Source organism: Dipodomys merriami, unplaced genomic scaffold (genome assembly GCF_024711535.1).
Source record: "Dipodomys merriami isolate MVZ:Mamm:240054 unplaced genomic scaffold, mDipMer1.0.p SCAF_69, whole genome shotgun sequence".
NCBI classification, from domain to species: domain Eukaryota; kingdom Metazoa; phylum Chordata; class Mammalia; order Rodentia; family Heteromyidae; genus Dipodomys; species Dipodomys merriami.
Window position 1 is genome coordinate 6,461,658 of NW_027206279.1, and position 24,006 is coordinate 6,485,663.

At 55.1% G+C, this 24,006-nt stretch overlaps 1 protein-coding gene and 1 long non-coding RNA gene across 3 annotated transcripts; one reads left to right on the forward strand and one right to left on the reverse strand.

Moving 5' to 3' along the window:
* The first annotated feature begins 418 nt into the window (after positions 1-418).
* On the forward strand, positions 419-23,697 carry Map1a (microtubule associated protein 1A). Of its 2 annotated transcripts, XM_070005932.1 has the most exons (7): positions 419-674; positions 1,685-1,786; positions 12,707-12,789; positions 13,064-13,204; positions 13,389-21,546; positions 21,726-21,946; positions 22,142-23,697. In XM_070005932.1, the coding sequence occupies exons 1-7, from the start codon at positions 437-439 to the stop codon at positions 22,295-22,297; spliced, it is 9,099 nt and encodes a 3,032-aa protein (XP_069862033.1). In that variant the 5' UTR covers positions 419-436; the 3' UTR covers positions 22,298-23,697. The 2 variants fall into 2 exon arrangements, with proteins under 2 accessions (XP_069862033.1, XP_069862034.1); XM_070005933.1 differs by lacking the exons at positions 419-674; positions 1,685-1,786 and adding an exon at positions 7,411-7,478.
* On the reverse strand, positions 1,048-8,282 carry LOC138816277 (uncharacterized). The gene is made up of 3 exons (XR_011368601.1): positions 8,223-8,282; positions 2,179-2,411; positions 1,048-1,157 (listed from the first exon to the last, which is right to left on the reverse strand). It is a non-coding gene; the product is annotated as an uncharacterized lncRNA (long non-coding RNA).
* Positions 23,698-24,006: the final 309 nt, after the last annotated feature.

The following is a 24,006-nucleotide window of genomic DNA, read 5'->3' on the forward strand; positions in this document are numbered from 1 at the left end:
GGGACGAGATCAAGATGGCTCCCCTCAGTTGGGGTGAGGCTGCGAAATTGCCAGAAGCTACTTGGGGACAACATCCTCACTAGCATCTCCTGGCGCCAAAGCAATCGACTAGGCGGCCCCCACCTACCCCAGCTCTAGTCGGAATGGTAACTCCTCCTGGGGGGGGGAGAAAAGGGGGCTGAGTCGGGGGTGCGTGCGGGGGGGGGGGTGACCCCACACACCGTCCAGTACACCCCCACGACGGGCGGAGCAAGACTGCAGAGCCCGAGCGAGCTCGCCCTCCCGCCCGCCCCTCCCAGCCCCGCCCTTGCGGCGCCTTTGCTCCGCCCCCTGACAGCCATAAGCCAATGAGCAGCTCTCACCGCCGGCCTTTAAGAACCGCGCGCACTCTCTCTGCGGCGGATGCTTGCCGGCCTAGCACTCTGCCGAGGTTTCCATGGAGACCGAAGCCCGGCCGGCGCGGCCTCCCGACGTTGCCATGGAGACAACTCCAGGGCTGGGGCTCGCGGGGCCCCGCGCGCCGCTGCAGCCTCAGAACCCCGCGGAGCCGCCGTGTGAGGCCCGGGCGGCGGCGGCGGCACACTGGGATCCACGGAAACACTCTCTGCTCATCGTGATCGGCGACATCGGCACCGAGAGCCAGCTGCGGGCCGTGCGGGCCCACCTTGAACAAGGTGAGAGCCGCTGCCCTGCCTGCCTGCCTCCGCACCGCCGCCCCGAGCTCCGCCGCCATCTCCGCATCCCCCACCTCCCGGCGCGCGCTCCGGCCTCCTCCGCCCCCCCCCCCCCCGCCCCTGTCACCTGCATCTTCGCCGCCACGTGTCCCGTGTCCTCCGGAGCCGCCCGGCAGCTCGCTGCCCGCACACCCGCGTGGTGTCCCGCATCTCCCCGAGGAGGAGGGGGAGCTCTCGGACAGGCCCCCCTCCCCGCCCCGGGCGTCCCACCCCACCTCCCCCACTTCTGATCGCACCCCTCTCCCCGCCGCACTGTCTCGGGTGAGAGGCTCCAAAAGTCCTGATCATCCCCAGAAAGGGGGCCCAAGTGTTCCTACCTCACAGTTTCTTCTGGAAGGTCCCTGAATCAAACCCGGGGTGGGGGTGGGGGGCGCTTTCTGAACGCAGCAAACCAGTCTCAGATCTCTGAATGCCAGCAGCCAACTTGAGAGAGAGAGAGAGAGAGAGAGAGAGAGAGAGAGGAGTGACCTTCGTAGCTACCAGCTCCTCATCTCAACTCCCTCCTCTGTGCCTGTGGCGCAGTGCTGCGGAGCCACCTGCGGGTGGAAAGCAAGCTGCAGAGGGGAGGCGAGGAAGGGGAAAGGGAAGGTGAATCTTATCTGTAAGGAGCCAGGAGGCAGCCCACGCTATCTGGAAATAGACACTTCCATGGCATTAGTTCAACCACAACTAGGTAGCCTTGCCAAAACAATAAAATTTTAAAAGCTATCTACAAACTTAATGACCAAGCTGAGTCTAAAGTCTGCCCTTTCCCTGATTGTAGCAAGGCCTTTTTTTCTTTTTCTTTTTAAAAATCAGGTTAGGAGATGGCGGCTAGCCCCTCTTATCAGGGAGAGTGATGGCAGCTATCCTTATCCCCTCCCTTTCCTCCCTCTCCCTCCCCTGGGTGCTTTCTGCAATCCTACTCCCTGAGTTTATCTAGAACCTTTTCTTTCTGTTTGCTTTCACAGGGATTCTGTCCTGGAATATTGACGTATCATCCTTTGACTTGAACCAACAGTTGAGACTCTTCATTACCCGGCACCTAGCTCACTTCTCCTCAGAGGTCAAAGGTTAGGACTAGTGTCATTTATCTCAGTCCTTTGGGTGAGGGCTGGTCATAGAAGAGCGAGGTCCAGTCTCCCTGGCAGAACTGGCCATGTAGGAGGTTTGGGTGGGGGAAGAAGGTGGGGACTCCTAACAAGAAAGTGGCAGGGCTTCATAGCTATCCGCACATACCAAGTACACTGCAGACCCATGGCAAGATGGTGGAGAGAGCCCGGTCAACATAACATCTCCAAAAGGGTTGGTTCAGGACCGCAGTTGCCAAGAACCAAGGAAATAAGGTACTCCTCTTGAGCCATTAACCACGACCCATGCACAAACCTACTTTTTTGATTGTGTTCTCCTTTGTACATACCCCAGCCTCCCCTGCTCTGCAGAGCTCCCAGAACATCCCACTCACCTTCTCAGGCCCTTTCTTTATACAGCCTACCCTTCAGGATTCGGGGTTTGTGTTTCCTCCTTTGGCTTAGCCAACCGATCTCTAGAACAGAGCAGAATTCTGGTACCAAAGGCTGATGAACACCATCATCATGAGGTCAGAAGGAAGGCGGGGCTTCTGGATTTGACTGCTACAAAGAGCTAATTAACACTCCAAGATCAAAGCTCCCAGAATACAAGTTCCCATTCTGCTGTCTGGGAAAAAAAAAAAAAAGAAAGAAAGAAAGGGTTAGAAACTTGAGGTAAGATTTTAGGAACTATCATTCCATGACAGATACCTGTGAGGGAGTTCAGAAGGTCCTGTACCAGTGATTTAAAAAAAAAAAAGTGCCAAATATCTGGTTATGTTATTGAGAAGTGATAACACAGCGATCCGTGCAGCACAGGCTAGACTTGAACTTCCATCTTTGCCTCCCAAGTGTTGAGATTATAGTCATGGAACTACCACGCCTGGCTTCCATGACAGCTTTATGGAATAGAAAATCTATGCAGCTCAATAATCATTGCCACCCACCCAATAACTGAACTCATAGATGATAATTCTCAATTGTCCACATCTCTAGTTATTTCCTGATCACTGATTGCTCCACATACGCTACTAGAAAGTTGGAGAGAGCAAGGTTAATATGACTAAGGCTTCATTATCCTAGGAACATGTGCAACAATTAAAAAAAACATGAGGCTAGCATCTTCCTGTAACAGCAGCCACTCACTCTTCTGTGATTGCTTTCTGTTTAGAATTATTCATGTCATGACATCTTCCATTATTCGCAATGACTGAAAACCAACAATTTTACCACTTGTTCCTAGAAGCTTTAGTATATGACTAGATAAGGAGATGGCAGAGAATGGAATTAATGAAGTTTGAGGATTATCTACTAATATTGATAATTCACACTGAATTTTCTAACCCTGTCTTTTGAACATAGAGATGAGAGTAGGCTGTTTTCTGGAACAATATAAGAACCAAGCAGAGCCTGGCACCAGTGGCTCACACCTGTCATCCTAGCTACTCAGGAGGCTGAGATCTGAGGATCAAGGTTCAAAGCCAGCCCAGGCAGGAAAGTCCCCGAGACCCTTATCTCCAATAAACCACCAGAAAACCAGAAGTGGCACTGTGGCTCAAAGTGGTAGAGTGGTAGCCTTGAGCAAAAGCACTCAGGGGCAGTACCTAGGCCCTGAGTTAGGCCCCATGACCACAACAAAAAAGAAAGAAAGAAAGAAAGAAAGAAAGAGGAAGAACACAAACCAAAGTGCCTAGCCATTCTTCAGATGCTTGTTAATAATTCTGAAGCACTGAAGCACTTCTCAGAAACAAGCACAAAACTCTCTTTTCAGAGAGTTTTGCTATAATATCTCAAAGGGTTTAGAACCACATATCCAAATATCAGTATGCTTGTGTCAGCATACTGATTTTTTTTTTTTTTTGGTTTGAACATCTTACTGGGGGGGGGGGGGGCTGTCTCTATCCCTGGAGAATAGTAAAGAATTTCCTGGAAACACACACACACACACACACACACAAGAATTTCCTGGAAACACACACACACACACACACACACACACACACAGCTCAAGACAGCCACAGCCACACCCTGGCTGGCTCCTCTTTCAGCTGTACACACACACACACACACACACACACACACACACACACACACACACACACACACACACACACACACACACACACACACACACACACACACACACACACACACACACACACACACACACACACACACACACACACACACACACACACACACACACACACACAGAGCTCAAGACAGCCACAGCCACACCCTGGCTGGCTCCTCTTTCAGCTGTCCCCACAAACAACAGTCTGGCCCGGAGCAGCTGCAGACACTGCCCCTCCCTTCAGCCTCCATTGAATAGGTAGCACAGGGAATCCAGCTTCTAGAATGGGCTCAAAGAGCTAGGCTAGTACTTCTGCCTACTCCCATAGGCCAGACCACCATTCCCCTTACCTCTCCCCTCCATGGGGGGCACGTGATGAGAAAGGAGACAGAAATGTATCCTACAATGTTACAGGAGGAGTGCAATTACTCCTAGGCTCCGCCCCCTCCACATTCACCCTCTCAGACAGACACAGAAAAGAAGGGACCCTCTACCCTCTGATAGACAGTTGGTAGCCCAGCTCCTCCTAGTGGTCAAGTATGGTAAAAAATAAAATAAAATAAAAACAAACCAAAATATAAAACCTTTCAAAGGTGGCTTTTGTGCCAAGTAATCTCCAGCAGGGTGTTGGAATCTTCCTTTATAATTCCTGAAAGAAAAATCTGGAGCTTCTTAGCATCCTAAAACAATCCTAAAAGCAATTAGTCCTGCAGAAGACCAGTCTTCTGGCCTGGGTGTTGACAAAAAGATGCTCAGTGGTAGAGCACCTTTTTGGTATGCATAGGTCCCTGAGTTCACCCTGGTAGCACAAAAAGCAAAGAGAAAGAAAACAGTGTCAATAAATTTTGTTGTACTATTGAGCACCTATAGAAAAAGGAGAACTGAGGCTGGGAAGGTGGCTCAGTGGTAGAGTGCTTGCCTCGCATGCATGAGGCCCTGGGTTCGATTCCTCAGCACCACATAAGCAGAAAAAGCCAAAAGTGGTGCTGTGGCTCCAGTGGTAGAGCGCTAGCCTTGAGCTGAATTGCTGAGGGACAGCGCCCAGGCCCAGAGTTCAGGCCCCACGACCAAGGGAAAAAGAAAAGAAAAGAAAAAGGACTGCTAGTCTAAGGCTAGCAGACTGAGGAATCCATTTGTGGCTCTCAGTGTCTAACTCTATTCCCACTGATAGTCAACAAAGGTATTGTCCTGTTACTTCTGTCCACATGAAAGCCATCAGAATTCAGGGGTCTATGTTGCTGTCTGAAATGAGAGGGCAGGAACATTAATAGAAATTCCCAAGTCTCATCCTGCTGACATTTTCAGCTCTAGGTTTACTTGGAAACTGGTCCTCCAGGGTTAGTTGATATGTGAGTGTGTGAGTGTGTGTGTGTGTGTGTGTGTGTGTGTGTGTGTTGTGTGTGCACTTATGTGCATGTATGTAACTTGAACACAGGGCCTGATAAGCTTCTTTTCTTGAGGCTAGTGCTCTCCCACTTCTTTTTTTGGCAGTTCATTGGAGATGAGTTTCATGAACTTTCCTGCCTAGGCTGACTTTGAATTGCAATCCCTAGCTTTCAGTTTCCTGAGCAGCTAGGATGAGAGGCATGAGCCACCAGTGCCTGGCCCTAGTTTAGATTTTTGTGATCATCTAGGTTGCTGCTCAGAAATCTTTCACAAAAGGAAGAAAGTTCTCGTGGCATTTGTATCTCACAGGTTTAGGATTCTAGGAATGGAGAAGAATTTTTGCATCTTTGTTGTTAGTCAATCCTCATGGTATGTGGGGCAGATGGGATGTTATACTCATAGTTCACGAGAAAGGTTAAGTGGTTTTTTGTTTTGTTTTTTGGTCAGAGTGACTAGTAAAATGGAGGAGTCAGAGCTCCAGTCTGGGGTTTCTGATCTCACTTTGTGTCTGAGCTCAGGCCTCGCCTCTATGTCATTGCTGCAGAGACTAGGGAACACTATGCGTTGAGGGTCAGTTGTCATGATTGGCTGCTCAGAGGGTGAAGGCTGACGAAAAACCTCACGGTGATTTGCAACTATGTCCAAGGTGTGGCCCTAGAAGGTGGCAGCCAGAAGTATGGCATTTTTAGCATTTGGCTAAAAATGTTACTTTATTCTCAAGCCAAAAGTCTGCTCAGGTTCCCTCCCTTCACTCTCGAAAGCCCTAGAAAGCAGAGAGGAGATAGAAGGTTTGAGGTGGGAGGGAGTTAAGAACCAAGAAGTTGTAAAAGGAAAGTACTTCACTTTTTGTGATGCTCGGAATTCAGCCTGGCTTGGATCGCGTGTCTCTGCAGATGGCCTCTTCTTTCCAAACGGGTCTGTTGCCAGGTGGCTGCTTTGCATCCCCGGATCTGAGCAAGAATTCCTCCCTCTATCCCCCAGGAGTATGGGTGACTCAGCTGCTCTTCTCTGGCTGCAGTTAAGGGAGGATGGGGATGCTGAGAGCAGAGACTATTTTGGCTTCTCTGACCTTCAAGAGCTGCTCTTGGCAGCCAGGGGCAAGGGTGGGGCTGGCTTGTGGGGTGTGCGCGGGTGGAAGTCTCCGTGCAGCGGTCAGAGGAGGCAGCCAGGGCTGGTGAGGGTTAATGGGGAGAAGGCAGGGTATGAATGCGAGAGTACCACCCATTGGAAGTGAGTGCTGCTGGAGCGCTCTCCAGATTCTTCCATTGAGTTCTGGAAACACTTCATTAAATCAGAGTCAGAGGGAGAGACTAAAGGACACAGACACAACATGAGAAGGATCAAGAGAATATGACCCAGGCAGCAAAGAGGCACAGAAAGGTAGAGACAAGAAGAGGTCAGGAACCCAGCTACTCTATAAAGTCATGTTAATAACAATAACAATAATACAAGTAATAATAATGATTGGTCTATAGTTAGAGAGCCTTGCAGAGCTTGGGGTCCTGATAATATTCCCTGGTCCTCCTTAACGCCTTCACTGAAAGGCAGAAACCCTTCCTTGCCCCTTGGAAGTCTGCATCCTCACACCCAGTGACTCAAGAATCCCAAGCCCCAGTGCCTGCAAGGATGCTCGCTGTACTTACTGCATTGGTGCTTTCCCTTGTGTTTCCCAAAGTGCATCTCTCATCTCCCCGCCCCCCCCCCGTCCCCCTATTTTCCAGTCCCCAGTCCCTTTGTCTCCTGATCTTGCAGGGACTGAAGGTCACTGCCTGGGTCCATCCGAGGGAGAGGCAGCAGATGGTTTCTAAGAGAAAAGGGAGGGAGGGCTCATACGGCCCAGGCCTCCTGTATCACCCCCCCCTCCCCCCCCCCCCCCCCCCGCCTCCAGAGGCTCTGGTCTTTTGGTTGGGGCTAAACGATTAATCTTTAAGTAAGCAAGTTTTAGAGCCGGTCCTCTGGACCACAGGAGACCGTGCTGGCTCTAAACAACCCCTTACCTCCCCTCCCCCAGGAACACACAGAAGCATTACAGCACTGCTGTGGGAAGGCCAAGAAACAGTTAAGTCTCTGGTGCCGTCACAGAACCAGCCCCTCTTCCCCGCCCTGGCACCGCCCTCCCCATCAAGCCCCCCCCACCCCCCACTCCCACCCCAAGTGCCGCAGACTCTTTCCTGAAGCTGCCGGCTGAGGCCGGGAGTCACTGCCTCCATGAGGGGCCCCCTCCCACACCCCAGGGTAAGAGCCGGAATGAAGGGTTTGGTCCTGGCCGAGGGCTGGGGGTGTTGTGATGGAGAGAGAGAATGTGTGTGTATGGGTTGGGGGGGGAGCGGATTCCTGGTAATCTAGCGCATCTGGAAGTAGCCCAGCTGGGTGGGCTGACTTTGGTGGTGGCGGGGTGTAGGGAGAGTGGTTATTCCTGGCTGGGGGGGGGGGGCGGGGGGTCAGGCCAGAGCCAGGTAGAACTAAACCAGCTCTGTGACGCCACCTCTCCAGCCGGGCAGGGGTGGGTGGAAGACAGCAGCCAGCTGCTGATGGTGGTGCCCCGCGGCCTGGGGGCGCTGGAGGAGTGGGGGGGGGTCGTGTGTCTTTGGTGAGAGGCTGGGTGAAGACTGTGAGAGAAAAGAGGGTGTTAAGGGAATGCTCCCATCGCGAGGCTCCGTGGGGTGTCAGCTGCTGGGTCCCCAGCTGCTCCCCATGCTTGGGGTGAGCGAGGCTGCCTGCCGGAGAATTTTTGCCAAGTAAGGGAAGATAAAAGGAGGGAGGAGAGGGTTATTAAGACGGGGCACGCGCCTCCTTTACAGACTGACCAGTCTGCAACAGGCCCTGGCACCCCATTCTCCACGATCAGCTTGGGTCTGGGGCTCTGAGGGCCTCCCCCCCCCCCCCGTGCCTCCCCCCCTCCAGCCTCTCCCCAGTAGCTGCCTTGCATTCCCCCATCCTGTCCACCCCACAGGTCCCCTGGCTCAGCCCCACCCCCACCTCATCTCTTGCATTTCTTCTCAAGATGGGGGCTCTTGCACAGAGGAGCCAGTTTCTTCTTCTCCTTCTCGGCATTCCCCCCCCCCCCCGCTGCTCCCCAACACACACCACCAGTCCCCACCCCCCCACCCCCATCCCCATGCAGAGCCAGCCAAGAAAATGACTTGTCATGCTGGGGTGGGGGGGGGTGGAGGCGGAGCTGGAGGCTGAGCTCAGCGCGCACACTCACACACTGCGGCAGAATGCAGCTGCCCGAGCACCCCCCCCATCCCCTCCTGCCACACTGCAGAGACACCTGCCCTCCTGCCTGCTCAGCCTCCACTCCCGCTGTCCACCCCGTAACCCCAGTAACCCCAGTACTGGCCAAGAAAAAGTGTCCCGCCTCACAACATAGTCCTTTCCAAAAGAAAAGAAAGGGGGGGGGCGGGAATCTGTTCTCTCCCAACCCTAAGGTCTGAAAAAGAGGGGCGCAGTATTTTAAACCCTGTGCTTGCCAGTCAGATCTGGTCCTTGAGGACAGAGCTGGAGCTAGGGTCTGGTGCCAGGATAGTAACTGGAATCAGAAGTGTTGTTGTGGTTATAAACCCGGGGAATGTGGGTCTGTGGGGGTGGGAAGGAGGTACATGGAAAGCGGATCAATTTGTGCCATGGATATTTCTTTTTCTTTCTTGTCCACTGTCAAAAGTGTCACTCGTGTGTGTGTGTGTGTGTGTGTGTGTGTGTGTGTGTGTGTGTGTGTGTGTGTGTGTGTGTGTGTGTCTGGGGTGGGGTAGAATCCTTGCCTTTGTAAATCTGAATCTACTTAAGGCTGGTAACTCCTTAGATTCCCTAGCTGCCCTAGGCCTGGCATTGCCTGAGTCACTGAAGTGGCTTTTGTCCCTTGGACTAGCCCCAAAGTTCCCGGACAGCCTCCCCCCCCCCCCCCATTCTCAAGTTCATACAAGAGAACCCTTGAACTGCTTTGGGCCTAACACACCATGAATGGGGTTTGGTCTTCTGACCATTATCCATAGTTCGTTGTCTACCAACTGTATCTGGGGGCCTTTCCTGTCTTATCTAAGGGGTCCTGGCATGATGGCTTTCCTCTTCACAATAGACCCTGGTTCTGGACTCCTTTGGTCCCAGCCTCAGAAAGAAAAAAGAGGTAGGTTATAGGAGAGGGCTTAGAGAACAGATTATGAGCCCTCCCACCAATCTCTTCCAGAAAGCCCACTCCCCAGCCCATCCGTTGGAGTCTCCACTGTGACTGTAATCGGGAAGGGGGATGAGAGGAAGGGCGGAAACCTGGAAGGCAGCATCCTCCTTCAGCATCTGTCTGACCTTCCACTTCCTTTGCTGCACTGCTTCGTGTTTCTTGCTGGCCTGGATAAAAGCAACCCATAGCTCAGTAGGGGATTGGGGATGTCTTCTTCTTTTTCTCCAGTGTCTGTGGAAAACTCCAATCCTTTCCTTCCTGATTTATGTTATTTATTTGTGAGCCAGCCCCTTACTCCCCATATCCAGAGTTGGGTAAGGATAAAGGGAGAAATTGTTCTCAAGGGATGGGATGTGAGGTAGAGAGTCAGGCCTCTCTGGAAGAAGGGAAGGTGGGAGCAGCTGTGAAACCTTTGGCAGTGGGTTGTAAGCCAGGCTGTGGGTGCAGGCTTGGCTAGTGAGGAGCCAGAAAGCAAAACTGGAAGTTACGGTCCTGTAGATCCTTGGGATTGAAAAGGGGACAGGGTTTGGAAAGGAGGATGGGGAGTCTGGAGACCCCAGGCAGAATTTCCCATCTCCTCATTTTGTAGACTTTCTGTTCATTCAAAGGCCTAGGGCAAAGGCAAACCAGAGAGGAGAAAACTGAGAAAGAACCATCCTCCCTGGAGTCCTCTCCAGCTGAGCCCCCACCATCCCCAGGCAGCGCCAGGAGCTTAGTGCTCCAGAGGGACAAAAGCTTCTTGTCAACAGGACGGACTGAGTTCCAGGCAGAGGGGTGGGGGCCTGAGCAGAGGAGGGTGCAAAGATGAAGGGAGGAAGACAGCCAGTGAGGAGAGGGAGGCGGAAGCCCTAAAAGGAAGGGCTGAGGGAGCCCATTTCTAGGTCTTACTCAGCAGTATCCAAGGAGGCAGGTCTACGGATAACCTGATTTCTCTTTTCTCTCAGTCCTATTTTCTTTTCTTTCTTTCTTTCTTTCTTTCTTTCTTTCTTCTCTTTCTTTCTTTCTTTCTTTCTTTCTTTCTTTCTCTTTTTTTTCTTTCTCTCTTTCTTCCTTCCTTCCTTTCTGCCTGTCCCTGAGCCTCTCTGTGCTCAAGGCTAACGCTCTAGCACTTGAGCCACAGTGCCACTTCCAGCTTTTTCTGTTTATGTGGTAGTATGGAATCGAACCCAGGGCTTCATGCATGCTAGGCAAGCACTCTACCACTCTACAACTATATGTTTGTGTGTGTGTGTGTGTGTGTGTGTGTGTGTGTTGTCAGCCATAGGGCTTGAACTCTGGGCCTTGGTGCTGTCCCTGAGCTCTTCAGCTCAAGGCAAGCACTCTACCACTTGAGCTACAGCACCACTTCCAGTTTTCTGGTGGTTAACTGGAGATAAGAGTCTCACTGACTTTCCTGCTCCACCTGGCTTTGAACTATGACTCTCAGATCCCAGCCTCCTGAGAAGCCAGGATTATAGGTGTGAGCCACCAACACCCCGCTTTTTTTTAAACTACTTTTTTTTGGGGTACTGGGGATTGAACCCAGGATGTCGCACTTGCTAGGCAAGCACTTTGCCACTGAGCTACATCCAAGCCCCTACACTGGTTTTTGAACACGGAGACCTAGTGCTTATTAGGTTGGTGGTGTACCACTAAACCATGCCTTCAGCTGTGCTTTGTTTGGTGCCAATCCTGGGGCTTGAACTCAGAGCCCAGGTGCTGTCCCTGAGCTTTTTTGCACAAGGCTAATGCTCTACCACTGGAGCTGCAGCTCACTTCAGGCTTTTTGGTGATTAACTAAAGATAAGAGTCTTGGGGCTGGGAAGGTGGCTCAGTGGTAGAGCACTTGCCTTGCATGCATGAGGCCCTGGGTTCGATTCCTCAGCACCACATAAGCAAAAAGCCGGAAGTGGCACTGTGGCTCAAGTGGTAGAGCGCTAGTCTTGAGCTGAAGAGCTTAGGGACAGCGCCCAGGCCCAGAGTTCAGGCCCCACGACCGGAACCAAAAACAAACAACAAACAAACAAACAAAAAAAGAGTCTTATAGACTTCCTTCCCAGGCTGGCTTTGAACAACAATCTTCAGATCTCAGTATCCTGAGTTGCTAGGGTTACAGGCGTGAATCATGGCACAAGGCTTCCAGGGTTTTTTTTGTTTTTGTTTTTGTTTTTGTCAGTCATGGAGCTTGAACTCTTGGGCCTGAGCACTTTCCTTGTGCTCTTGAGCTCAAGGCAAGCCCTTGAGCCACTGAACCACTTCTGTTTTTCTAGTGGCTTATTGGAGATAAGAGTCTCACAGACTTTCTTGCCTGAGCTGGCTTTGAACCAGGATCCTTAGATCTCAGCCTCCTGAGTAACTAGGATTACAGGCGTGAGGCACCGGCGCCCAGCCCAGGTTTCTTTTTTTTCCTGGTTATTTTTAGTACAGGGTTCCACTTCTTACCCAGGCACATGACAGAGCTGCTATCTGCCTACTTCGGGCTGGGATTTCAGGCTACACCACCCTTCCCTTCCGCCCAGGCTGGCCTATCACTGTGATCTTCCCAATCTCAGCCACCCATATAGTTTTACTTTTATTTATTTTTTTGGGGGGGGGGTCCGGTCGTGGGGCCTGAACTCTGGATCTGGGTGCTGTCCCTCAGCTCTTCAGCTCAAGGCTAGCGCTCTACCACTTGAGCCACAGTGCCACTTCCGGCTTTTTTTCTTTTTGCTTATGTGGTGCTGAGGAATCGAACTCAGGGCCTCAGGCATACAAGGCAAGTGCTCTACCACTGAGCCACCTTCCCAGCCCCCATATAGTTTTAGATGACAAGCAATGTACCACTGCACCCAGTTATGGGTTGAAAAGGGGGACGGGGGTCTCACAAGCCTTTTTGCCTAGGCTGGCCTTAAAGCGCAATCATCCTCTTTTTAGCCTCCCAAGTATATAGGATTACAGGAGTGAGCCACTGACTCCTGGCCCTAAGCCCCATTTTCTAGTCCTGTATCCTTTCCTCTCCTACCCAACACAGCATGTGTTCTCTCTCTCTCTCTCTCTCTTTTTTGGTCGGTCCTGGGGTTTCAACTCTGGGTCTGGGCACTGTCCCTCAGCTCTTCAGCTCAAGGCTAGTGCTCTACCAGTTGAGCCACACCACCACTTCCGGTTTTGAGTGGTTTATTGGAGGTAAGAGTCTCATGGCCTTTCCTGCTGGGGCTGGCTTTGAACTGTGATCCTCAGATCTCAGCCCCCTGAGTAGCTAGGATTACAGGTGTGAGCCACCGGCACCCGACACCTGTTCTCTTGCATACAATTTCCTACATCTCTCTCTTAGGCCAGAGGACCCTTTGCCATCAGAGTGAGACCCTAGAGAGCATCATCTTGGTCAACCCCAGTGCGGACAGCATCAGCTCTGAGGTAAGGCCAAGGGCCTAGGCCTTGCTTGAGAGGCCTGCTCAAAGCACTAGAATTTTAAGAACAGTATTAAGTGCCACCATTGTAAGACCCAAAATTCCTGTCTACCATCAAAACTGACTGACCACCACTGGTCCCACTTTGGAGGCGTTGTGGGGAAGTGCCAGTGGGGAGTCTGTCCTTACGTTTCCAAGGTAGGGGGAGATGAAGAATAGTCTTTGCCTTTACCTGAGTTTTCCCCCACATCCGTGACACTGCTTCTCTCCTTCCACTCCAGGTTCGCCATCTTCTTAGCAGCCCATCAGCTCACAAACTACTGATCTTAAGTGGACAAAGTTTAGAGCCTGGGGGAGACCTCATTCTCCAGAGTGGTACCTACTCCTACCAAAACTTTGCCCAGGTCCTTCATAGCCCAGAGGTAAGTTCCAAAGGAAAGAGCTAAGGATCGGGACTTGAGCGGTGGAGAGAAAGTCTTAATACTGCTTGACCATCCGAAAAGAGGAGTTGACTTTGAAGAGAGGTGCAAATTAAAGAGTCAGGCGAAGACAATCCTCCGTGACCTGATTAGCTTTTATCTATCTATCTATCTCCCATTCCTCTAGATTGCCCAATTGCTCAGCAATAGAGACCCTGGGACCCAGGCCTTCCTCACTGTGTCCTGCTTAGGGGAGGGTGATTGGAGCCATCTGGGACTCTCCAGTTCCCAAGAGACCCTGCACCTCCGGCTGAACCCCGAGCCCATGCTACCCACCATGGATGGTGTGGCTGAGTTCTCCGAGTACGTTTCCGAGACGGTGGACGTGCCATCCCCCTTCGACCTGCTGGAACCCCCCACCTCGGGGGGCTTCCTCAAGCTCTCTAAGCCTTGCTGCTACATCTTCCCGGGCGGCCGCGGGGACTCGGCCCTCTTTGCCGTCAATGGTTTCAACATCCTTGTGGATGGCGGTTCTGATCGCAAGTCCTGCTTCTGGAAGCTGGTGCGGCACCTGGACCGCATCGACTCGGTGTTGCTCACGCACATTGGGGCAGACAATCTGCCGGGCATCAATGGACTCCTGCAGCGCAAAGTGGCCGAGCTAGAGGAGGAGCAGTCCCAGGGCTCGAGCAGCTACAGCGACTGGGTGAAGAACCTCATCTCCCCCGAGCTTGGAGTCGTCTTCTTCAATGTGCCGGAGAAGCTACGGCTGCCTGATGCCTCCCGAAAGGCCAAGCGCAGCATTGAGGAGGCCTGCCTCACGCTTCAGCACTTAAACCGCTTGGGCATTCAGGCCGAGCCTCTGTACCGGGTGGTCAGCAACACCATTGAACCACTGACCCTCTTCCACAAAATGGGTGTGGGCCGGCTGGACATGTACGTCCTCAACCCCGTCAAGGACAGCAAGGAGATGCAGTTCCTCATGCAGAAGTGGGCGGGCAATAGCAAGGCCAAGACAGGCATTGTGCTGGCCAATGGGAAGGAGGCTGAGATCTCCGTGCCCTACCTGACCTCTATCACTGCTCTGGTGGTCTGGCTACCTGCCAACCCGACTGAGAAGATCGTGCGTGTGCTCTTTCCAGGAAACGCACCTCAGAACAAGATCTTGGAGGGTCTGGAAAAGCTTCGCCACCTGGACTTCCTCCGTTACCCTGTGGCCACGCAGAAGGATCTGGCTGCTGGGGCCGTGCCCGCCAACCTGAAACCCAGCAAAATCAAACAGCGGGCTGACAGCAAGGAGAGTCTCAAAGCTGCTCCCAAGACCGCAGTGAGCAAGCTGGCCAAGCGGGAGGAAGTAGCAGAAGAGGGAGCCAAGGAGGCCCGCTCTGAACTGGCCAAGGAGTTAGCCAAAACAGAGAAGAAAGCCAAAGAGTCCTCAGAGAAGCTCCCAGAGAAGCCTGCCAGGCCAGAGAGGGTACGGACAGAGTCAAGCGAGGCCCTGAAAGCAGAGAAGCGAAAGCTGATCAAGGACAAGGTCGGGAAGAAGCATCTGAAAGAGAAGATCTCCAAGCTGGAAGAGAAGAAAGACAAGGAGAAAAAAGAGATCAAGAAAGAGAGAAAGGAGCTCAAAAAGGATGAAGGGAAAAAGGAAGAGAAGAAAGATGCCAAGAAGGAGGAGAAGAGGAAAGATGCCAAACCTGAGATCAAGAAAATCTCCAAACCGGACCTGAAGCCCTTCACACCTGAGGTACGGAAGACCCTCTACAAAGCCAAGGCCCCGGGGAGAATGAAGGTAGACAAGAACCGAGTTTCTCGTGGAGAGAAGGATCTGTCGTCTGAGCCCCGGACACCCCCAGCCCAGAAAGGGGCTGCACCACCGCCCACCGTCAGTGGACACAGGGAGCTGGCTCTTTCTTCACCAGAGGATCTCACACAGGACTTTGAGGAGATGAAGCGGGAGGAGGCCGAACAGAGGGACACGGGACTAGGAGAGAAACCACTGCCCGCAGGTACGACAGCAGAGGGACCCCCAAGCCCAGCCGTGCAGGGAACACAACCCACCATCCCGGAAGAGCACATGACCAAGGGGAAAGAGATCACCCCAGACATCCTCGAGGAACAAGGCAGCAAGGACAAAGCCCCAGACTCTGGGGCTGAAACAGAGGAAGAAAAAGATACTTGGGAGGAAAAGAAGCAGAAGGAAACAGAGAAGCTTCCAGAGAGAGCTGAAGCCAGAGAGGAGAGCGAACCCGAGGTAAAGGAGGATGTGATAGAAAAGGCTGAGGTGGAAGAAATGGAGGAGGCTCACCCTTCCGACGAGGAGGAAGAGGAAGAGACCAAGGCTGAGAGTTTTTACCAAAAACACATGCAGGAAGCCTTGAAGGTAATCCCCAAAGGCAGGGAGGTTCTTGGGGGCCGGGACCTGGGACTCCAGGGGAAAGCCCCTGAGAAAGAGACCTCATCATTCCTAAGCAGCCTGGCCACACCTGCAGGAGCCGCTGAGCATGTCTCTTACATCCAGGATGAGACGATCCCTGGCTACTCAGAAACTGAGCAGACCATCTCGGATGAAGAGATTCATGATGAGCCAGAGGAGCGCCCGGCGCCAGCCAGATTCCCTACCAGCATATACGACCTCTCTGGTCCTGAAGGTCCAGGCCCCTTTGAAGCCAGCCAGCCTGCACAGAGTGCCGTCCCTGCTGCCCCCAGCAAAGGCTACGGGGCACCCGAGACGGAACTCACCTACCCCCCCAACATGGTGGCTGCCCCTCTGGCTGAAGAGGAGCATGTGTCCTCCGCCACTTCCATCACTGAGTGCGACAAGCTCTCTTCCTTCGCCACGTCGGTGGCTGAGGACCAGTCTGTGGCCTCGCTCACAGCGCCCCAGACAGAGGAGACAGGCAAGAGTTCCCTGCTGCTGGACACTGTCACCAGCATCCCCTCCTCCCGCACTGAGGCCACACAGGGCTTGGACTACGTGCCATCGGCTGGCACTATCTCACCGACCTCTTCGCTGGAAGAAGACAAAGGCTTCAAATCACCACCCTGTGAGGACTTCTCTGTCACCGGAGAGTCAGAGAAGAGAGGAGACCTGGGAGGGAGACGCTTGACTGGGGAGAGAGCTGCGGGAGAAGAAGAGGAGCGGGCAGACCTACAGCTCTCTGAGAAACGTCACAGCCCATATGGAACCCCAGGGTTTGGTACCCCCGGGCAAGCCCTACAGCCAGGGGATCCAGCCCTTGGAGAAGTAGAGGAACGGTGCCTTAGCCCAGATGACAGCACGGTAAAGATGGCTTCTCCTCCGCCATCTGGTCCACCCAGTGCCACCCACACACCCTTCCATCAGTCGCCAGTGGAAGACAAGTCTGAGCCCCAAGACTTCCAAGAAGACTCCTGGGGAGACACTAAGCCTACCCCCGGGGTGGGCAAGGAAGAAGCTGCGAAGGAAGCAGTCAAGCCAGAGCCCGAAGACAGCACACGAGGGGAGGAGACGCTACCTCCTCCCAGGAGCCCCCAGGCCCAGGGAGCACCTGTTGGCCTGGCTGAGGGACACGCAGGCTGCACCATTCAGCTGTTACCAGAACAGAACAAAGCCATAGTTTTTGAAACTATGGAAGCAGGAACTGGGCTCCCAGACCCAATTCTGGGTACGGAAGCCCTTCCCAGGGAATTGACGACATTGCTCCAGGAACCTGGTGAACCTCAGAAAGATGAGGCGCGTGACCGAAGCCTCTCTCCTGAAGATGCAGAGTCCCTGTCTGTCCTCAGCGTGGTCTCCCCAGACACTGCCAAACAAGAGGCCACTCCCAAGGCTCCCTATGGCCTGACCGGGCACAAAGGCCTCTGGCCCGAGGCGTCTCCAGAAGACACCCAATCGCTTTCCTTCTCAGAAGAGAGTCCCAGTAAGGAGACCTCGTTGGATATCTCTTCAAAACAACTCTCTCCAGAGAGCCTTGGCACCCTCCAGTTTGGAGAACTAAGCCTAGGAAAGGAAGAAAGGGGACCTCTGATGCAGGCTGAGGACACGTCTCATTACCAAGCTCCTGCTGCCACCATGTCCCCTCCCACAGATGGGACCACTGGATCCTCCGTACAGGCTGATTATACAGAGAAGAGCCCTGAGGGAAAAAGGCCTGCCGGATCCTTCTCTCCCTCTGCACTGTCAGGAGATGGGAACCGCTCACCCGAGGTGATCACAAGCCCCAGGGAACACCTGACGCCCCATAGCTCCCTCACCAAGAGTCCTGAGTCTTTGTCAATCCCTGCGATGGAGGACATTGCCATGGAATGGGAAGGTAAGATTCCTGGGCTGAAAGACAGAACTCCGGAGCAGAAGGACAAGGAACCTGAGCCAAAGGATGAAGTCCTACAGCAGAAAGACCAAGTTCTGCAGCAGAAGAGCATGGTAGAGCAAAAGGCTACGGCCATAAGTCAGAAAGACGAGGCTGTAGAAGAAAAAATCAAGGTTGTGGGACAGCAGGATAAGACCTTAGAACCAAAAGACAGAGACATAGACCAAAAGGAGGCAGTTCTAGAGCAGAAGGATGAGCCTCTGGAATCAAAAGACAAAGACTCAGAACAAAAAGACAAGGCCCCGGAACAGAAGGACAAGATCCTAGAAGAGAAAGACAAAGTCACAGTGCAAAAGGACACAGCCCTGAAACAGGAGCAGACCCTCGAACCAAAAGACAAAGAAGAAAAACACAGAGATGCAGAACAAAAAGACCAAGTCTTGGAACTGAAAGATCAGACCCTAGAACAGAAAGATAAGGCCTTAGAACAAAAAGAACAAGACCTTGAACCTAAGGACAAGTCTCCAGTAGAGAAGGTCCTTGAACTCAAAGGTCAAGTTCTAGAACAGGCAGACAGAAGCCCTGAACAAAAAGACAAGGTCCAGGAACAGAGGGATGAAGTCTTAGAAAAGAAAGATCAGGCCTTGGAGCAGAAATACTGGGCCTTAGGAGAGAAGGATCAAGTTCTAGAACAAGAGACTAAGACTGTTGAACAGAAAGACAAAGCTCTGGAGGAGGACAGAACTCAGGAGCGGGAGAACTTTGTGCAGGAAGATAAAACCATGAAACCAGAGGAAGCAGTCCTAGAGGAGAAATCTCCAGAAAAGGCCAAGCCTGTGGAGCCAAAAGAAGAAGCTGTTCTGGAGAAAACCAAAGCCCTGAGGCTGGAAGAGAGCCCAATGGAGGAAGGCAAGGCCCAAGTACAGGAAGAGAAGTACCAGAAGGAGCAAGATGTGCTCCAGGGGTGGCGAGAAACAACTCCAACCAGAGGGGATCCGGTTGGAGAGCAGAAAGAGCCCGTCCCGTCGTGGGAAGGCACCTCTGCCGAGCAAGAGGTCAGGTATTGGCAGGACAGAGATGTGGCTGTGGACCAGGATGCATACTGGAGAGAGCTGAGCTGTGAGAGGAAGGTTTGGTTCCCCCATGAGCTGGATGGCCAGGGAGGCAGCCCACGGTACACCAAAGAGCGAGAGAGCACGTTCCTCGACGAAGGCCCAGACGAACAAGCACCCCAACTGCAACATACACCCCAGAGCCCTTGGGCCTCAGACTTCAAGGATTTCCAGGAGATCCCCCCGCAGAAGGGGCTAGAGGTGGAGCGCTGGCTAGCTGAGTCACCAGTAGAGCTGCCACCCGAAGAAGAGGACAAAATGACACCTTCTCCCTTTGAGATCATCTCCCCTCCCACCTCTCCACCTGAGATGGTTGGACAGAGGGTTCCTCCAGCCCCAGGACAAGAGAGCCCCACCCCAGAGACCAAGCCTCTGCCCCCCACGAGGAACGAACCCACCACCCCCTCGTGGCTGGCTGAAATCCCACCCTGGGTGCCTAAGGACAGGCCTCTGCCCCCTGCACCCCTCTCTCCAGCTCCAGCTCCCCCCACACCCGCTCCAGAACCGCGGACCCCGGCGCCCTTCTCCTGGGGCATGGCTGAATATGACAGTGTGGTGGCCGCAGTACAAGAGGGGGCAGCTGAGCTGGAAGGTGGGCCGTACTCCCCACTGGGGAAGGACTACCGCAAGGCCGAAGGGGGAAGGGAAGAAGAAAGTGAGACTGCTCCCGGAGATCCAGCCATCAACCCCTATGGCTCCAAAGTCCCCGAGGCCAGTGCCAGCCAGGCCACCAGAGATCCAGAACAGACCGAGCCGGAGCAGAGAGAGCCCACGCCCTATCCTGACGAGAGAAGCTTTCAGTATGCCGACATCTATGAGCAGATGATGCTGAGCGGGCTGGGCCCCGCGTGCCCCACCAGGGAGCCACCGCTGGGAGCAGCTGGGGACTGGCCCCCGCGCCTGTCCAGCAAGGAGGAGGCTGCTGGCTGGAACACCTCCGCAGAGAAGGAGCTTTCCTCTCCTGTCTCACCCAAGAGCCTCCAATCGGACACCCCAGCCTTTAGCTACGCAGCCCTGGCTGGACCCACTGTACCTCCCAGGCCAGAGCTGGAACCACCGGGGCCAGGCGTGGCAGAGGCCAGCGGCCTCACCCCACCCGCAATTCCTCCCCGAGCTCCTATTCCACCGAGCAAAGGCCCACGCTCCCCTCCTCCTAACGGTAACATTCTCAGCCACAGCCCAGACAGGAGGACCCCGTCCCCCAAAGAATCAGGCCCCGGTCACTGGGATGACAGCACTAGTGACTCTGAGCTGGAGAAGGGGGCTCGGGAACAGCCAGAGAAAGAGCTTCAGTCCCCAAGTCCCCCTCACCCGGCCCCCGCGGGTCCCCCAACACTGTGGCCTGAAACCAAGGCGCCTCCCAGCCCTCCCTCGGACTCACACCTGGGTCCTTCCCGGCCCAGCCTGGACTTCCCGGCCTCGGCCTTCGGCTTCTCTTCCCTGCAGCCCGCTCCCCCGCAGCTGCCCTCCCCAGCTGAGCCCCGCTCAGCACCCTGCGGCTCCCTTGCTTTCTCCGGAGACCGAGCTCTGGCTCTGGCTCCAGGACCCCCAGCTAGAGCCCGGCACGATGAATACCTAGAAGTGACCAAGGCCCCAAGCCTGGACTCCTCCTTGCCCCAGCTCCCATCCCCCAGCTCTCCTGGGGTCCCTCTCCTCCCCGATCTGACCCGACCCGCCTCGCCGGCCCTGTCGGAAGGCTCGTCTTCCGAGGCTACCACCCCGGTGATGTCCAGCGTGGCCGAGCGCTTCCCCCCAGGTCTAGAGGCCACAGTCCGGGGGTCTGGAGAGCCGGGCCCCGGCGGGCAGCCGTCCACCCACAGCCTCTGGGACCTGACGCCTCTGAGCCCAGCACCCCCAGCTGCCCTGGACTCCGCCCCGGCCCCGGCCCCGGCGCCAGGTCTGCCGGTAGACATGGATGACAGTACCCTGCCCTGCCGCCTGGAGTGCGCGGGGGAGGCCGCCAAGAAGCAGCCGGGCCCCTCCGGGGACCGCGCAGCCAACGGCCTGAGTGAGACCTGCCCCGTCCCCCCGGGCCCGGCCCTCGTGGAGGAGGAGGAGGGCCGGGCCTGGGAGCGGGGGGCGTGGCCCGAGGGGGCGGAGAGGAGCCCCCGGCCCGGCCCGCCGCCCGCCTCCGCCTCCGAGCGCCCGGCGCCGGCCTCCGGCGGCCCCCCGCGCAGCCTCTCCCCGGAAGCCGAGCCTGGGCCCCAGGGCTGCGCCGCGGAGCCCCGGCCCCGCCGCGGGGAGCTCTCCCCGTCCTTCCTGAACCCGCCTCTGCCCCCGCCCGCGGAGGACAGCGACCCGCCCGCGGAGGACGCTCGGCTGGCAGGCCGAGGGGGCCGGCGCCGCGCAGGGGGGCCCGGGGCGGCGGGGGGCCCCGGCCCCGCGGCCGACGAGACGCCCCCCACCTCGGCCAGTGACTCGGGCTCCTCACAGTCGGATTCCGACGTCCCCCCGGAGACGGAGGAGTGCCCGTCCATCACAGCCGAGGCAGCCCTCGACTCCGACGAAGACGGGGACTTCCTGCCCGTGGACAAGGCCGGGGGCGCCGCCGGGACGCACCACCCCAGGCCGGGCCACGACCCGCCCCCGCTCCCGCAGCCCGACCCGCGCCCCGCCCCGCCCCGCCCCGACGTGTGCATGGCCGATCCCGAGGGCCTCGCCTCCGAATCCGGGCGGGTGGAGCGGCTGCGGGAGAAGGAGAAGGTGCAGGGCCGAGTGGGGCGCAGGGCCCCCGGCCGGGCCAAGCCCGCCTCCCCGGCGCGGCGCCTGGACCTCCGCGGAGGAAAGCGGTCCCCCACACCGGGCAAAGGGCCCGCCGACCGAGCACCCCGGGCCCCGCCCCGGCAGCGCAGTGCCACCAGCCAGGTCACCCCAGCGGAGGAGAAGGACGGGCACAGCCCCATGGCCAAAGGCCCGGGCAACGGACTCAAGGCGGGACAGAGTAAGTGTCACCAAGAGACTGTGAGTTGAGGGCTGGATGTGGACTGGTTGAAAGACAAGCAATGGGATGGGGAATGGGGGGTGTGTGGAGGGATGGGGGTGTGTGGAGGGATGGGGGGTGGAGGGGCGTCGCCAGTAGCATTCTCCTCCTTTACAATGCATCCTGGTTGGTCTCCCCAGTGACCTTGGGGTCCAAGGGTGGCTCGGGCCCCCCTGTCTACGTGGATCTCGCCTACATCCCCAATCACTGCAGCGGCAAGACGGCTGACCTTGACTTCTTCCGCCGAGTGCGCGCATCCTACTACGTGGTCAGCGGGAATGACCCTGCCAATGGCCAGCCAAGCCGGGCTGTGCTGGATGCCCTGCTGGAGGGCAAAGCCCAGTGGGGGGAGAATCTTCAGGTGAGTAGCAAGAGATGCCAAGGAAGGAAGGGTTTGTGTCCAAGCTCCCTGAGAGCCAGTAGTGGGACACAGCCCACATAACTATGAAAAGACGGGGCTCCTTTTCTGGGGGGGGTCAGCGGGGTCTGCTGTTCCTGTGCCCTGCTTACCTTTTCTTCATGTTCTCACCTAGGCCTGTCTTGTCTCCCTCCGTAGGTGACTCTGATCCCCACTCATGACACAGAGGTGACTCGTGAATGGTACCAGCAGACTCATGAGCAGCAGCAGCAACTCAACGTCCTGGTCCTGGCTAGCAGCAGCACTGTGGTCATGCAGGACGAGTCCTTCCCAGCCTGCAAGATTGAGTTCTGAAAGAACCCACTTCCCTTCCCCCAAGGATCCGCTCCCCCAGCTCCTTTAGAGAATGGCTACTGCTGAAGTCCTCTGGGGTTGAGGGAGAAGAGAGGTTGGGGAGGGGGGTGTGGGGTGGGTGAGGTGTTATGGGGATTTGGGCTGGGCTAAATGGGAGGTGGTGTTCCTCTCTCCCATCTGTTCCCCAAAGGGTTGAAAACCAAAGGTCACAGGGATAAGATAAGGGAGAGGGTATAAAACTCAGATAGGAGGTCATCTGATGCCTGAGAACCCTGCAGTGATACCCTCTCCTGTCACTGCCAAATGCTGGTACTGGATGAGAAATGAGGGTGTGTCTGAGAAAGCCACTTCCTTCTTCGTGGAGGGAGGCCATATCCCCCACACACCCCAGAAATCCCTTTAATCTCTATTTATTTAGCATCCTGGGAAGGAATGTCAGTAAGTTATAGGATACTGTCAGGTAGGTGCCCAGAGCTGCACCCTTTCCTCCATCTCCCATCCCCAGGGTCTAGGTTCCGGTAGGGACCCGGGGGTGACACCGCTGCTATGCTGTCCTGTTGCTTCCCTCGGTATCTGAATGTCTCGATCCAAAACTTGAAGCTCTTTAGACCAACAGACTGGTGAGAGGAGAAAGGAGTTCCAATCTCCCAGACCCTGCTTCATACCATTCATATCCCCGAGAGGCGCCCAGACCAGGCCAACTGGGCAGCACCAAAGGGCAAGGAGAACCCCAGCCCCAAATCCCAGAGCTCTTTCCAGTTCCCCGACCTGCTGGAGTTTCACCCATCCCATTCCAGTTAACTTGATCCCATTTCATCCCCTGCTTGGCTTCTCTGCATGTGGTCATCTGCTGTGGCCTGGTGTGTAATGGGTTAAATAAGCCACTGCCTGACATCCCAACATTTGACACCTCAGCCTTGTGTGACTCCCCCAAACATTCCCCTCTGCCATCTTGCAGCTGAAAAGGGAAAACTGTCTACTGCAAACTCAAACTCCTGGACAGACCATCTGGGAGATAAGAGGCCAGGCCAGAGGACTTGGGGAAAAAATGAGAGGGAGGAAGAGAAGAGGGAGATGAAGTTGAGCTACAGCTCAACTCCTACAGAGCAAAGGGCAAAATGTGCTGAAAACACCACTCCAGGAGAGGCCCTCGCCCCAAGCAAGCCAGCGAGCAGCCCCGCCAGACCACTGCTGGACTGAGACCCAGACGCTCATAAGACCTCAGGGTTTTCCTTCTCTGCCAAGCTGACTGGGAAACCAAACGAGCCCACCTGTGTTCCTCCTAGCTCCCACCCTTCCCGTGCTGCTGTGCTCTGCTCCGCCCCACACTTCCCTGCTATAGCTCCCAGCTGCTGTAACAGAGCCGCCTCCGAGTCTAACAATAAATCAGATCCATTGCAGATGGTGTCGTACTGTTGGCATTTTTGGACTCCACACATTGCTTAGTTGCTGGGCCCTGCCTCCCACCTCTCTGCTTCAACCAGCATTGTCATCTTGGAAGACTCCTTTTCGCTACTAGCAGTGGTTTCAGACAACATAGCCAGGGTGGATAATACGAGAAAGGAGAGAGACGGCAGACAGTATAATGACTGGGAAGCTAGAGTGGGAATGTTCATTTGGTTTAGGAAAGAGAACCCTCCTGGGAAAGGGACCTGCATTCCAGGAGTCAAGAGCTAAGGACTAATAAAAAGGATATGAGCCAGGCGCCA